Source organism: Molothrus aeneus, chromosome 29 (genome assembly GCF_037042795.1).
Source record: "Molothrus aeneus isolate 106 chromosome 29, BPBGC_Maene_1.0, whole genome shotgun sequence".
Classification (NCBI taxonomy): Eukaryota; Metazoa; Chordata; class Aves; order Passeriformes; family Icteridae; genus Molothrus; species Molothrus aeneus.
Genome location: NC_089674.1, coordinates 3,940,187 through 3,957,043, shown reverse-complemented (window position 1 = coordinate 3,957,043; position 16,857 = coordinate 3,940,187). Strand labels below are relative to the sequence as shown.

The 16,857-nt window shown below is 48.2% G+C and overlaps 1 protein-coding gene across 1 annotated transcript; it reads right to left on the bottom strand.

Annotated features, from left to right (window-relative positions):
- Positions 1–384: 384 nt before the first annotated feature.
- Positions 385–16,555, bottom strand: CHMP7 (charged multivesicular body protein 7). Its single transcript, XM_066567372.1, has 10 exons — positions 16,221–16,555; positions 15,133–15,307; positions 12,167–12,352; positions 10,399–10,532; positions 9,979–10,027; positions 7,487–7,606; positions 6,607–6,705; positions 5,349–5,409; positions 3,960–4,121; positions 385–2,373 (listed from the first exon to the last, which is right to left on the bottom strand). Exons 1-10 carry the CDS (start codon positions 16,508–16,510, stop codon positions 2,309–2,311), a joined length of 1,341 nt encoding a protein of 446 aa, XP_066423469.1. The 5' UTR covers positions 16,511–16,555; the 3' UTR covers positions 385–2,308.
- Positions 16,556–16,857: the final 302 nt, after the last annotated feature.

Genomic DNA, 16,857 nt, shown 5'->3' with positions numbered 1-16,857 from the left:
GGGCAAAGTGGTTTAGGCAAAGGGCTGTGACTGTGAGCCTTCAAGTGCAGGTTTGAGATGCACAGTGATAAAAAAGGAGAAAGGTAAGGAAAAGCAGGAATTGTGTCCACAATGACACCAGGAATGAAGGCAGAGCCACCCAAAGAGCAGCAGAGCCCGCTCAGAAAAAACAGACAAATTATTAAACGTGGTAATATTTAATAATGGGCTTTTTAAACCCAGGTTAGTGGGGTGGAGCAGTTGCTCAGTTTGGGTTTGGATAAAGCAGCCCAGGACCATCCCTGGCTCCCAGCACAGCTGGAACAGCAGCTGGAACAGGGACAAAGCACAGGAGGCTCCCAGGTCCCTCCCCTCCCCTTTGGTCACACACAGACAGAAAACACCGAGGTTTTTCTCCCATTTACTTCCAGAGAAAGGAATACAGAGCTTCAAGTCATTGTACATCATTCCATGGGGGAGTGTGAGCTGCAGCCTCCCCCTCCCCTGGCAGGAGCCTGCACTGGTGAGCGGTGACAGAGGGGACACAGCCCCTGGGGACAGCCCCAGTGCCAGCCCCGGCCCTGGCTGGGACTGAGCGGGCACGAAATGAGCACCAGGAGGGGAAACTCCAGCCCCCATTGCCATTATCCCAGGCTGCCACTGAGGAATGGGGTTTGGAGAGGCAGCGTGGAAGTGCTGGGACACATTCCCAGTGATGCTGGAACACATTCCCAGTGATGCTGGAACACATTCCCAGTAATGCTGGAATAAATTCCCAGTGCTGTGGGAACACATTCCCAGTGCTGTGGGAATTCATTCCCAGTGCTGCACAAATACATTCCCAGAGGTGCAGGAACACATTCCCAGTGATGTTGGAATACATTCCCAGTGATGTTGGAATACATTCCCAATGTTGTGGGAATAAATTCCCAGTGCTGTGGGAATAAATTCCCAGTGCTGTGGGAATAAATTCCCAGTGCTGTGGAAATACATTCCCAGTGCTGCTGGGATACATCCCCAGTGCTGTGGGAATTCATTCCCAGTGTTGCAGGAATCCATTCCCACTGTTGCAGGAATCCATTCCCACTGGTACAGGAATCCATTCCCACTGGTACAGGAATCCATTCCCAGTGCTGTGGGACACATTCCCAGTCAGGAGGAGGGGCACAGGGCTGTGATCCATCCACAGGCAGCCAGGCACTCCCCTGCCATGCTCAGGAATCCCAGGGAAGGGCACATTCCCCTCCTGGAGCTCCATTTTTCAGGGATTTGGGCTTCCCAGGCTTCCGTGTGCACGCCAGGGGTAAAAAGTGACCTGCAAAAGATGAGGGGTTGGGCTGGAGGGGGAGAGGCAGCCCTGGAGCAGCTGCAGCTGTGGTGCTCAGGGTTTGGTGCATCAAAAACACCCACAGGGGCTGTCAGGGGCTTTCTGGGGACACACAATCCTGGGGAGTGCAGGGCCAGGGCTGAAGGCAAAGCCAAGGCTGCTCCATGGAGCTGTGCTCTCCCAAGGGATCCTTTTATTTCCCACCCCAAACCCCTCCTGGCAGCTCAGAGCCTGCACCCTGCAGCTCCCAAGGAGTTCTGCTCGCAGGGGTGATACAAAAATAGCCACCAGCTCCAATTTCAAGTGCCAGCAGAAAGAGGCTGGATGGCAACGCCCAGCCTTGGCCACAAGAGCCTGAAACTCCTCCAGGGGAATCTTTTGCAGGTCTCCCTTTTAAGGCCTTAATGTCACTACAGAGAGAGGGATTCTTTTGTCTTGTGCTTGCCATTGCTGCCCTCTCTGAGCAGCACCACAACCTCCTCAAACTGAGCAGTTCCAGTGCCTGGCTGTCAGTGCAGGATCCAGAGGGAGGGACACAACAAGCACCAGGTGTTTAAGCTGCTGCAAGGGCAGGACTGATGTGCCAAGTGTTCTAAACAACCACACAAACAGCCAAATGTTGAGCCACTGCAACGCTGCTGCTACTCAGATTCTCAACATCAGCCACAGCAAAGGAAGAGAAATCAAAATCAAACCCAAAACCGAGCACTGGTATGGACACAGAAGAGTTCATCTTGGCTGGAGCTGTGCTCCCAGGAGGGAGGACTGGATGTGGCAGTGACTTGGGCTCCCGAGTCAGATCGAGAGCAGAGGCTGGCACAGAGATGACAAACACCAGTGGGGCCAGGTCCAGAGTGGATTGTCATGGCAGGAGCTCCTGCTGCTGAGCAAAGACAGATCCAGGAGGACAGGGGGTGCTCCCCTCTCCTTGGAAGTTCTGGTCATCAGTTAAGGAACATTGAGACACTCCCCAAACTGCAGCAACAGGATTCTGTTGGCTCCTCAGAGATTCAGTCCCACAGCTGTTTTGGGTTCAGAAGAAGCAGAGGGAGTCTCTTGTGCCACATCTGTGAAGGGAATTGCAACAGAGAGGAGATCAGAACTCATCAAACACACCCACAAGCACCCAATACAATTCCAGAGTGCCCAGGTGCTTCCCTGCTCTGTTCCCCCCCTGGGAAGCACATGTTCCATGTGGAACAGGGCATGACTGGAAATTTACAGGGAATGCCTTGGAAATTTGGGTTATAACCTGCCAAAACAGAAGGAAAACTACATGGCCAATCCTGTGGAGTTGCTCATGAACAGATCCCAAAAGGAAAACTGAACTGGCCAGGACAGGTGTAGGGAAAGCTCAGTTCAAGCCCATAAACTCTGGTCATTCACTGTTACTAAACCATAGGATATCCTGAGTCAGAAGGGACCCAAAAAGATCATTAATAAATCATAAAATATGATTTATTTATCATTCTTATTATTTATTTCCTAATTAGTAAATAAAGCCCAGCTTAAGCAGGGCCTGTCCCACATAAGGAACATTCCAGGGACGATGCTGAGTGCTGGACAAACCCTGTTTAGAAAATTCTGCTTTATCCCTTCCAACACTGCCTGGCTTTGTACAACTTTGTTAAATGTAAAAAAGCAATTAGTGCAAGCAGCAGCTCCCTCACAGAGCCTTCAGCCTTCCCTCCACCCCTGGCAAAGGATCCAGGCAGAATTCCCAGCTCTGCCAGGACTGGGTTTAGCTCTGCTGAGCCAGGATCCAGGCAGAATTCCCAGCTCTGCCAGGACTGGTTTAGCTCTGCTCAAGCAGGATCCAGGCAGAATTCCCAGCTCTGCCAGGACTGGGTTAAACTCTGCAGAAGCAGGATCCAGAATTCCCAGCTCTGCCAGGACTGGTTAAACTCTGCAGAAGCAGGATCCAGAATTCCCAGCTCTGCCAGGACTGGGTTTAGCTCTGCTGAGCCAGGATCCAGAATTCCCAGCTCTGCCAGCACTGGTTAAACTCTGCAGAAGCAGGATCCAGAATTCCCAGCTCTGCCAGGACTGGGTTTAGCTCTGCTGAGCCAGGATCCAGGCAGAATTCCCAGCTCTGCCAGGACTGGGTTTGGCTCTGCTCAAGCAGGATCCAGGCAGAATTCCCAGCTCTGCCAGGACTGGTTAAACTCTGCAGAAGCAGGATCCAGAATTCCCAGCTCTGCCAGGACTGGGTTAAACTCTGCTGAGCCTGGATCCAGGCAGAATTCCCAGCTCTGCCAGGACTGGGTTTAGCTCTGCTGAGCCTGGATCCAGGCAGAATTCCCAGCTCTGCCAGGACTGGTTAAACTCTGCTCAAGCAGGATCCAGGCAGAATTCCCAGCTCTGCCAGGACTGGTTAAACTCTGCTGAGCCAGGATCCAGAATTCCCAGCTCTGCCAGGACTGGGTTTAGCTCTGCTCAAGCAGGATCCAGAATTCCCAGCTCTGCCAGGACTGGGTTTAGCTCTGCTCAAGCAGGATCCAGAATTCCCAGCTCTGCCAGGACTGGGTTTAGCTCTGCTCAAGCAGGATCCAGGCAGAATTCCCAGCTCTGCCAGGACTCTGCTGCCCCTGTGCTGCTCAGGGCTGTCCCAGCTCCCAGAGCAGCCCCTCCCAGGCCCTGCTGCCATTCCCACCTCCATCAGACACAGAGAGCTGCTCCAGCTCAGCTTCCAGCTCGGCATCAGAGATGGGGGCACTCAGCACCTTCTGGGGAACGGGAGGCAGCTCCAGGGAATCCTTGCTGGAGTCCTGCAGGAGACTGTCCAGCTCCTTCTCCAGCTCCTCAGAGTCCATCTCTGCTGAGCAAAGAAAATGTTTCAGCTCCAAGGAGAATTCAGTGGCACCCTCACAGCACAGACTGAGATCCAAAGCAGAGCTGTTACTCCTTCCATCCATTGTTACTCACAAGGAATTTCCTGTACTTCTTTTAAAGGACTGAAAATTCAGTCCTGATCTCAGGGAGAATTTTTTCCTTGGCACTGAGGCCAAGAAGCTCTGGCACCTTTCAGCAGAGGCAAACAAGCTGCAGCAGCAAGCAGGCCAGAGGAAAAAGCTCATCACTTCAACAAAACAAAGCAGCAGCTGCCCTAAAAATAGATTGAAACCAATATTACCCAGCTCTGAACTGAAACCCAGCCCCAAACGGGGACCACGAGGATTTGGAGATGAATAAACTGTCAGAGGGGAGAACTCCCTGCTCCCATTCCCTTCAAGGAACCAACTTTGAATTTTGGGAAGAGTTTTTTCCCCCAGGAAGGTGCTGAATGTGGGGAGGGAGCAGGGAAAGGAGAGAGCAGGAAGGGATGGAGCAGGGAAAGGAGGGAAAAAGGATGGGAGGGAGGAAGGGAAAGGAGGGAGAAAGGGAAAGGAGGGAGGAAGGGAAAGGAGGGAGGAAGGGAAAGGAGGGAGAAAGGGAAAGGAGGGAGGAAGGGAAAGGAGGGAGGAAGGGAAAGGAGGGAGAAAGGGAAAGGAGGGAGGAAGGGAAAGGAGGGAGGAAGGGAAAGGAGGGAGGAAGGGAAAGGGAGGGAGCAAGGAAAGGAGGGAGGGAGTAAGGATGGGAGGAAGGGAAAGGAGGGAGCAGGAAAAGGAGAGAGCAGGGAGAGAGGTAAGGCAAAGGAAGCAAGCAGGGAAAGAGATGGAGCAGGGAAAGGGATGGAGTAAGAGAAAGGAGGGAGCAAGGAAAAGGAAGGAGCAGGGAAAGCAGAGAGCAGGGATGGCAGGGAGTAAGGAAAAGGAAGGAGCAGGGAAAGGAAGGAGCAGGGAAAGCAGAGAGCAGGGAAAGGAAGGAGCAGGGAAAGGAAGGAGCAGGGAAAGGAAGGAGCAGGGAAAGGAAGGAGCAGGGAAAGGAAGGAGCAGGGAAAGGAAGGAGCAGGGAAAGGAAGGAGCAGGGAAAGGAAGGAGTAAGGAAAGCAGAGAGCAGGGAAAGCAGAGAGCAGGGAAAGGAAGGAGTAAGGAAAGCAGAGAGCAGGGGTGGCAGGGAGTGAGGCAAAGGAGAAGCCAAGGATGCAAAGCCCAGGACATACCCAGCCCATTGATCCCCACTCCAGCCAGAGTCTGGGCCACTTCGTCTTGAGTGTCACAAAGCTGAGGTAAAATAAACACAATGAGATAGAGATCAGAAATTAATTCTGTGCCCTCCTGCAGCTGCTTTGTCAAAAGCAGAAATAACAAACAAAACCAGAAGTTGGCCTGAAGGCAGCAGGAATTAGTACAAAATCTCCACCTTGGTTTTCACAAGGAACATGAAGATTATTTCAGAATAATAAATAACAACACCAGGGATGGCACATTTGAGGGTCAAACCCCCAACCAGAATTTCACAGTGGGAGGAAAAATATTGCTCTGATTGGAGCTTTTCCACAGCAATCCTGAGCTGGAATTGCAGCTTGGGCTCCAGAACCAGGGAGCTGAAAACCAACACGTCCCAACCAGGGCATTTTGCAGCCCCTCAGCTGGAGCTGAAGGCTCAGTTTGAGCTGATGGTGCTAAAAAATGAATCCTTGGCTGGTTTTCACACCAGCTTAGACTGCCAGACTGCTCTGCTCACTTCAACTCCTGCACAATTCACTCCTTTCCCTCACTGAAATGCAGGAGATTCCAGAATTAACTGGAGAAGGTTGGAAAAGACCTTTGAGATCATCAAATCCAGCCTATAAACAATAAAATGAAATGAAATAAAATAGAATAAAATGAAATAAAATAGAATAGAAATAAAACAGAATAAAATGAAACGAAATAAACATAAAATAAAATAAAACTAGAATAAAACTAGAATAAATAACTAAAAAATGAATAAAATAAAACAAAACCAAAACAAAATAATAAAATAAAAATAAAATTAAATTAAAATAAAAATAACATAAAATAAAATAAAATAAAATAAAATAAAATATAACATAAAATAAAATAAAATTAAATTAAATTAAATTAAATTAAATTAAATTAAATTAAATGTCAGGCTGTTTCATGCACACAGTTGCATTCCAGCTTCCAAAGGTTTCATTTGTATTTTTAATACACCTAAAGCTGGGTGCTTCCCCAATTTTGCTGATCAAAAAAACCCCAGAAAATGCAAATTTCAAGTAAATTAAAATACATTGCAGCAAAACCAGAAGACACAGCAATTTTCTTGCTGATGTTTTAGCTCAAAATTAAGTCAGTTTGCTTTAGTGCCATAAAGGGAAAAAACTAAATAATTAAAAGCAACCAAAGAATTAATAACTAATTAATATCTGGGCAGGTTTCTTGGGAATATCCACACCCCCCTGGCTGTTCCAGTACCTCTTGGATCTGATCCACCAGGTTCTCTGCCCTCTCCACAGTCACATCCTTCATAGAAAGCTTCAGAGCTCCCACTCCAGCCTGGTAGGCATTAAACACCTGGAAATTCAAAATAAAAGAGATGAAGATGCACAATGCTGATGAACTCCAGCCTGGTAGGCATTAAACACCTGGAAATTCAAAATAAAACAGATGAAGATGCACAATGCTGATGAAATCCAGGCTGGCAGGCATTAAATACCTGGAAATAAGAAATAAAATACAGAAAGATCCACAGTGCTGATGAACTCCAGCCTGCTTGGCATTAAATACCTGGAAATTAAAAATAAAAGAGATGAAGATGCACATGGCTGATGAACTTCAGCCTGGTAGGCATTAAATACCTGGAAATAAGAAATAAAATACAGAAAGATCCACAGTGCTGATGAACTCCAGCCTGAAAGCCATTAAAGACTTGGAAATTAAAAATAAAGAGATGAAGATGCACAATGCTGATGAACTCCAGCCTGGTTGGTATTAAATACCTTGAAATTAAAAATAAAGAGATGAAGATGCACAATGCTGATGAACTTCAGCCTGGTTGGTATTAAACACCTTGAAATTAAAAATAAAGAGATGAAGATGCACAATGCTGATGAACTCCAGCCTGGTTGGTATTAAATACCTTGAAATTAAAAATAAAAGAGATGAAGATGCACAGTGCTGATGGAAACAGTGGGAGCTCCTCTCCAGAGCTGCTTCCCAAGCAGCATCCTTGGAGAAACACCAGGACATGGAGGAGCTTTATGCAGAGGGACATGGCCAGGGGAAATCCCAGCCCTGAGGAGAAGGGATGAGGGGAAGGAGCAGGGGAGGAGCCCAGGGGAGGAGCCCTCGGTACCATCTGGTCGGTCTGGGAGGCGTAGATCCGATCCAGGATTCCCTGCACCGCGTCCAGCTTGGAGTGCAGCTCCTCAATGCGCCGCTCCGTCCTCCGCTTGGCCTTGAGGCACCTCAGGGCCTGCCAGGGACACAAACACACAGAGAGATCAGATCACAGAGAGAGAGAGCTCAGATCACACAGAGAGAGAGCTCAGATCACACAGAGAGAGCTCAGATCACAGAGAGAGAGAGCTCAGATCACACAGAGGGAGCTCAGATCACACAGAGAGAGCTCAGATCACACAGAGAGAGAGCTCAGATCACACACAGAGAGAGCTCAGATCACAGAGAGAGAGAGCTCAGATCACACAGAGGGAGCTCAGATCACAGAGAGAGCTCAGATCACACACAGAGAGAGAGCTCAGATCACACAGAGAGAGAGCTCAGATCACACACAGAGAGAGAGCTCAGATCACACAGAGAGAGCTCAGATCACACACAGAGAGAGCTCAGATCACACAGAGAGAGAGCTCAGATCACACAGAGAGAGCTCAGATCACACAGAGAGCTCAGATCACACAGAGAGAGCTCAGATCACACAGAGAGCTCAGATCACAGAGAGAGAGCTCAGATCACACACAGAGAGAGCTCAGATCACACACAGAGAGAGCTCAGATCACACAGAGAGCTCAGATCACACAGAGAGCTCAGATCACACAGAGAGCTCAGATCACACACAGAGAGCTCAGATCACACAGAGAGAGAGCTCAGATCACACAGAGAGAGAGCTCAGATCACACAGAGAGAGCTCAGCTCACAGAGAGAGAGCTCAGATCACACAGAGAGAGAGCTCAGATCACACAGAGAGAGCTCAGATCACACAGAGAGAGAGCTCAGATCACACAGAGAGAGCTCAGATCACACAGAGAGCTCAGATCACACAGAGAGAGCTCAGATCACACACAGAGAGAGAGCTCAGATCACACAGAGAGAGAGCTCAGATCACACACAGAGAGAGAGCTCAGATCACACAGAGAGAGAGAGCTCAGATCACACAGAGGGAGCTCAGATCACACAGAGAGAGCTCAGATCACAGAGAGAGAGAGCTCAGATCACACAGAGAGAGCTCAGATCACACAGAGAGCTCAGATCACACAGAGAGAGCTCAGATCACACACAGAGAGCTCAGATCACACAGAGAGAGCTCAGATCACACACAGAGAGCTCAGATCACACAGAGAGAGCTCAGATCACACAGAGAGAGAGAGCTCAGATCACACAGAGAGCTCAGATCACACAGAGGGAGCTCAGATCACACAGAGAGAGCTCAGATCACACACAGAGAGAGCTCAGATCACACAGAGAGAGAGCTCAGATCACACACAGAGAGAGCTCAGATCACACACAGAGAGAGCTCAGATCACACACAGAGAGAGCTCAGATCACACAGAGAGAGCTCAGATCACACAGAGAGAGCTCAGATCACACACAGAGAGCTCAGATCACACAGAGAGAGCTCAGATCACACACAGAGAGCTCAGATCACACACAGAGAGCTCAGATCACACAGAGAGAGAGAGCTCAGATCACACAGAGAGAGCTCAGATCACACAGAGAGAGAGAGCTCAGATCACACAGAGAGAGCTCAGATCACACAGAGAGAGAGCTCAGATCACACAGAGAGAGAGCTCAGATCACACACACAGAGCTCAGATCACACAGAGAGAGCTCAGATCACACAGAGAGAGCTCAGATCACACAGAGAGAGCTCAGATCACACAGAGAGAGAGCTCAGATCACACAGAGGGAGCTCAGATCACACACACAGAGCTCAGATCACACACATACACACACAGAGAGCTCAGCTTCCCAAACACAGAGTGAGCTCAGCTCACACACACACAGAGCTCAGCTCACACACACAGACCTCAGCTTCACAAACACAGATAGAGCTCAGCTCACACACACACAGAGAGCTCAGATCACACACACACAGAGATACCTAATCTCACACACAGAGCCCTCAGCTTCACACACACACACACACAGAGCTCAGCTCACACAAACACAGAGAGCTCAGATCACACAAACACAGAGAGCTCAGATCACACAAACACAGAGAGCTCAGCTCACACACAGAGCCCTCAGCTCAGCCTCACACACAAATCTGGGAACTTTCCCCTCTCCTGGGCTTATTCCCACTTTGGTGAGTCCAATAATTCCTGCTGGCACCATGGTGTGGGGATCCTTAGAATCAGAGGGTTTTGGGGAAGTTGCAAAGGGCAGGCCTCAGACAGCAGAACTGTGATTGGAGCTAAGCAGTAGAGATTTGTCAGCAGAAAAGTTACATGAGATGTAGAAAGTAAGGACAACTAAAAACAATGGTCTGTGTATTAACCCTTGGCTACAATAACTCCCAAGAGCCCTGGGATGAAGCCCCCAGGTTTAACCCTGGGCATGATCTGCAGTTCTGGGGCAGCTCCAGGACATTTCCCTGGCAATTCCACTCACCAGCTGCTTCTTCCCAGCTCTGCAAGCACTCCTGGCATCCTCTTTACACCTGCAAGATGGAAAAAGGAGAAAGGAAAGGAAATTTCTTCCTTTTTTCACAACGCACAACCACCCTCCCCCTCTCTCTGAGGGGACCACAAGGTGCATTTTGGATACAACCACCCTCAAACCACTGCTGATTCCCACAAGTCCCTGATTGCATTCCAAATCCTTGCAAACATTCCCCACAGCCTTGCAAACACTCCCTGCACCTTGTTTTCACAGGGAACAGGGAACAAAGGCTGGGAAAGCTGCCCCAGCACACGGCTGTGACCATTTTGTTTATGAACAGGAAAGAACAACAGGAGAAAGCAGCTTCTAATTGTGTCCCAGAGTTCTCCATCCCACAGATGTTGTTCCCACCACCCTTCCCCAAATTACTTCTCTGCTTCCTGGGAAAGGGACTCCACCTTCTGTGACAGCAGCTGCTCACTCTGCATCAGCTGATAAACTCCAATGTCCACATCGTTCATTGGGGACACCTTGGCGTGGAGGCCCCGGGCAAACTTCACAATCTGCAATCAGAGCAGCACAGCCTGGAGTCACTCCCCAGACACCTCAAAATCTCACTTGGAAGGAAGGAAGAGAAGTTTTTACACTCTCAGTTTAGGCCTTGGTGTCATGTCCCAGTCACCAGAGGATTTAATATTAAACTAGGACCAGGATCAGCAGTGTGGGAACAAAAAGCCCTAAGGGAACACTGGAAGATTTCAAGCTGTCCCTGGATTGTGGAAGTGGATGGGAATGTCAGACTCCCAAGGACTTCAGAACACTACAGGGCAAGAGGAACCTCAGAGCTGAGTGCCTGCACCTCCGTGGGAAGGGACAAACATAAAAGGCTTTTCAGAAACGTGGAATTCCACAGTGATTCGAGAGGTGTGGAGTTTGTGGGGTTGGGAATAGTCAACCTGCAGGGTCTGCCATGTTTCTAACTCCTCAATTAAATCTGAATTATTAGAAGTGTTTAAAGAACCCACTGTCACTGTGATATTTTCTGAAAAATCCCTTTGCCAGGATTTCTTCTCCTGGGAAGATGAGAAGCCTCAGCTCCTCCATGTTCTCCTCCTCTGGAATGTGGTCTGGAGGTTGTTTATCCAAACATGTGAATTGTTTTTAATTCATGACCAATCCCCATCAGCTGTGTCGGACTCTGAGGAGTCAGCCATGAACTTTCATGATCATTCTTTTCTAGCCTTCTGAGGTATCCTTTCTCTTTCTTTAGTATAGTTTAATTATATAATTTCTTATCATTTCATATAATATAATTAATATAATATAATGCAATGTAATGCAATATAAGATAAATCATTTCATATGATACGATATGATATAGTATCATATAATGTCATATAATTTCTTATAATGCAACTTCATATGATATGATATGATATAATATGATATAATATGATATAATATGATATAATATAATATAATATAATATAATATAATATAATATAATATAATATAATATAATATAATATAATATAATATAATATAATATAATATAATATAATATAATATAATATAATATAATATAATATAATATTATATTATATTATATTATATTATATTATATTATATTATATTATATTATATTATTTGATATGATATATAATATAATATAATATAATATAATATAATATAATATAATATAATATAATATAATATAATATAATATAATATAATATAATAATGTAATGTAATATATCATTTCATATCATTTCTTATAAAACAATTTCATATTATATGATCTATTATATTATTTCATATTATATTATATAATTTCATATTATAATATAATATTATATCATTTCATATCATATCATATAATTTCATATGATGTAATATCATTTCATATCATATCATATCATTTCACATCATATCATATCATTTCATGTATCAGCCTTCTGAGGACATGGAGTCAAATTCTCATCTCTCACCTCGTCCTGGGTGTCTCACACCACAACCTGCCATGCCACAATTAGGATTTCTTGTCACCTACAACCACCTTGAAGCACGTGGAATTCACCTTTCCAGACAGAGCACAGCCCTTTCAGCCAGCAGAACGCCTACAACCCATGTCTCTGCAGGCAGGTGGAAGGCAAGACAGAGATGACACCACCCAAAAGCAGTCACCTGGACCCTGTACCTTCTCTCCGTTCTGCTCCAGGATGGTGACCCTCTTCTCCTTCTGCAGCTGCAGCAGCAGCAGGTAGAAGGTCCTCTCGTCGGGGCACAGGCCGGCGCACAGCGAGCGCAGCTCGGAGAGCGCCACCACGGGGTGGGAGGAGAGCGCCGAGCTCTGGTACAGCCGATAAACCTCCTCTGCCTTCTCCTGCAAGGATCCGGCCAGACAGAAACTTCAGGGGATTTACAGATTTCAGAGGAGCTAAGATCACGGTTAGAGATGAGCTTTATTGGAGTTCACCTCATCAAGGCCTACCCATTTGTTTTAATTAAGAGTTAGTAGTTAACTAATAATTGATGGCTTGTCAACACAATGTTGGGTTAGCTGGGTTTATAATGAAGAATATAGAGACTGATAAATGGCTTTTAGGAGCATAAGACAATTGTTTTTAGGAGCAGAAGACAATTGTTTTTAGGAGCAGAAGACAATTGTTTTTAGGAGCAGAAGACAATTGTTTTTAGGAGCAGAAGACAATTACTTTTAGGAGCAGAAGACAATTGGTTTTAGGAGCAGAAGACAATTGTGGCCTCCTCTGCTCTGAAACCAATTGAAGATGGGGAATGGGAGTTCTACCAAGGGTTCACTTGTCATCTTTGCATTGAAAAGGTAGAAAGGTCAGAATGAGGAAGACTTCAGTTACTTCCTCATTTTGGGACTCCTCCCCATGAAAGGGACCACCCCATTTCAAGGGACAAACTACTCATGCTTAATAACTTTTGAACTAATAGGAAGCAGGGAATGGGATGTACCAAAGTTATGAATTTTGGATTTTGGGTATTCAATACTTGTACAGATAAAAGGACTCTGTAATCACCTGTAGATGGTGTGTATTTGGGAGTTATCCCACAATAAACAAACACTTTCTAACTCTAAACTGTCAGAGAGTGTTTGGATATCGCTATTAGATCAATATCCATACTGGGAATGGGATGTAGCAAAGTTATGAATATGCATTTGGATTTTGGGTATTCAATATTTGTACAGATAAAAGGACTCTGTGATAACCTGTAAACCACAGTGTGTATTTGGGAGCTATCCCACAATAAACAAACACTTTTTAACTTTAAACTGTCAGAGAGATTTTGTCTGTCACAGTTGGATATTGGTACTAGATCAATATCCATAATTTTTGAATAAATCACAGTGATGCCTTAGGATTCCACCTTTGGTGTTTTCCAGATCCTGTGCTGCCTCAGTGCATCACTCTGAACTCCAGAGAGTGTCAGTTCCTGGCTTCACATTCTGGGCACACAAACAATCCCTCCAGGCCTGAGATCCGGGGACACTCTGCTGCCTCAGGCCCCAAAAAGCATCAACACAAGTGAATTGGGGGGTGCAAACTGGGGGGAAATGACTTCATTAGCTGGAGCTGTAATTGGGCAATTAACCCCTGATATGTAAATGAACCAAACTCATACCTGTCTGAAAAACTCATGACCCCTGTGCATCCTGGAGGCTGCTGACTGCCCACGGTGTAGCTAACTTTAAGGCCTTTAATATTATTTATTATTATTATTTATTAATAATATTTATTATTAATAATATAACCTTGTTGTTTATTATTAATAAATATTTATTAATTTGTTATTATTTCTCTTTAATTATTTTTATTCATAAACTAATTATTAATGAATGCCCACTTGATTCTCTAACTCTGTCTAGGCTCTGTTCTAGGCAGCCACCCCAAGGCATCCCAGGGGTGCTGGCAGCCCACCCAGCATTCCTGCTCTTCCCAAATCCTCCACACCTCCTTCCTCCCAACCTGGACACTTCCTGCTTTATTCCAGAGTGAATTTCAGGATGAGCCACAGGGAACTCTCAAAACAGTCATCCACAAAAACCAAAACTCTGTTGTGGACGTTCCCTGAAAAGCTGTGGAGCAGCACAGGAACCACACAGGCAATCAATTGGCTTCTCCTGCACTTCCTGGAAATCCCTCAAATCCAGGTTTGAAGCAAATCAAAACTCCTGCTTTTACAGCTTTCCCACATTTCTGCTGGACACAGTAACCCAGAGAACCACAGCAAGGCCTGGGCTCCTTCAGCAGACACAGAGTAAGAGAGAGAGAACAGGGGCTGGGCCAGGATCCCATCCCATGGGAAAGCAGCTGGAATAATGGGAAAAAAGGGAATCTGGGCTGGGGGGACACTGGATGGCCAGGCTGGGACTGTCCCATGCCCTGCTCATCCCTGGAGCAGATGGAGCTCAGGCTCAGGGTTCCTCATGTCCTGCACAGGAATGAGCTCCAGCCTGGGATTCCCAGCTGGCTGCCAGCACAGTTCTCACCTCCCTGGAATTGTGGAATTGCAAGGAATTGTGTCCTTCCCTTTTCCTGGAGTCAGTGAGGAATCATTGTCAGAAGCATGGAATGGTTTGGGATGGAAGGACCTGAAATCCCACCCAGTGCCACCCCTGCCATGGCAGGGACACCTCCCACTGTCCCAGAGGCTCCAGCCTGGCCTTGGGCACCTCCAGGGATCCAGGGGCAGCCACAGCTCCCTGGGAATTCCATCCCACCCTGCCAGGGAACAATTCCTATCCAATATCCCCTCCATCCCTGCCCTCTGGCAGTGGGAGCCACTCCCTGTGTCCTGTCCCTCCATCCCCTGCCCAAATCCCTCTCCAGCTCTCCTGGAGCCCCTTTAGGCCCTGCAAGGGGCTCTGAGCTCTCCCTGGAGTTTCTCTTCTCCACATGAGCACCTCCAGCTCTCCCAGCCTGGCTCCAGCCCTTGGAGCAGCTCCATCATTTTCAAGGAACATCCAAATCCCTTCCCATCCCCAAGTCACTCCACACATCTCTCTCCAGGCTTTTGAACACCTCAGCAGCACCAAGGAAGATCTGCTCAGCCCTGAGCCCTCCTTCCAGCACATGAAATGACTCCTGGTTTTCCTGGAGATGCCCAGGAAAAGCTCTCCACAACACTCACCTGCAGCAGCTCCACGTAGATCAGAACCTCCTCTTCCTCAGGGATTTTGCTGTCCCCCAGCACGCTGGACAGGGTCCACTTGAGGGGCTTCAGGATGAAAACTCCCACACCCCATGAGATCCAGCTGCTGTCTACACTGGCCATGAAGTCTGACTCCCTCTGGAGCTTCCCACGTCTAGGGAAAAGAGAATTCAGGTGGAACTGAACACAGTCAGTCTAAGCCCTGGATATCCTGCACACCCTCCACTCCAGTGGCATTTTCTATCACCAAATCCTGCTCAGGTTTGAGATTCCATTGCTGGAAGCACACAGAGATTTCCACTCCTCCCCTGCTTCCTCTGGATCCCAAGTGCTTTTTGTTTATTCTTTTTTCCCGTTTTACAAGTTTCTCCCAGTTTTCTACTCAAAACTGATGAGGCATCAAAGGAGGGGATGAACAGGGAGGGTCAGTTTTAGGGGTAATCAGCCATTTCAGGAGAGCTCCGTTTTTATATTAAACTGCAGCAACAGCTTCTCCAATCTACTGGTTTTAATTTTCAGGTCACCAACAGAGCTCCTGCTGTTTTGAGCCTCTACGAGGTACCAGTCCCGGGCTCCAATTTCACAGCACAAAACCTCTGGTTGCAAACACAGCTCAACACATCCCCAGTGCCCTCAGCAGCTGCGACACCACAACATTCCAGGGATTATCTCCCTGTTTAGCAGCGATATTCCTGTGGGAATATTCCTGTCCTCCCACACCTCCTGCGAGGCCCTGGCTGAGCTCTGCCTCCCTGTCCAGCTCGGCCTCCCAAATTCCACGCACAAACACCGTGAGCCGCAATTCACAGAATCTCAGACTGCTTTGGGTTGGAAGGACCTTAAATCCCACCCAGCGCCACCCCTGCCATGCCGGGGACACCTGACCCTGTCTCAGGCTGCTCCAAGCCCCATCCAACCCGGCCTTGGACGCTTCCAGGCACGGGACAGCCACAGTTGCTCTGGGAACCCCGTGCCAGGTCAGAATTGCCCCTCCGGGCTGGCACAGCTCGGATCCATCGCCAGCCGCATCCCCTGACACCCCCCACACCCTCCCCGACCTCCTTTACCTCAGCAGCTCTCTGAGGACGGTGCCGAGCCCCAAGGGGACGCTGCCCCGCCGCTCGAAGCCGTTCTGCAGCTCCCGCAGGCACGTCCTCACCGCGCCCCTCCGCCGGCCGCGGGCCAGAACCAGCCCGACCCAGAAGGCCATCTTGCTGTCCCACTCGGTGCTGTTCACCTCGCGGCTCTGCTTGAAGGCCGAGAACAGGAAGGCCATGCGCTCGTCATCCGTCTCCCACTCCGGGGGCAGGTCCCCGGCCGGGGCCGGCCCAGGGGGGGCCTCCCCCGGGCTGCACATCTACGCGAGCCCCCGGCTCGGCCGCGGCCTCCGCCCGGCCCGGCCGCCCGCCCGCCTCAGGGGAGACGCGCAAGGCGCATGCGCGGTGTCACCCCCGCGCCCCCCCCGCCTCACTTGGGGTGGGCCGCGCCGTCCCCCCCTCAGCCCCCGCTGTGGTACGGCCCGGAGAGGGTCAAGGGCCCCGCCCCCAATCGCCGTCCTGAGTCATGTAGTGACGTCACTGTGACGTCATATATGGCTGTCATAAACGGTCTCAAGGCCAGTAGTGAGGGGGCGGGGCTTGGGCTATCTGGGACTATATATATCATTATTATATATAATAATGATATATATATATTATATTTCCA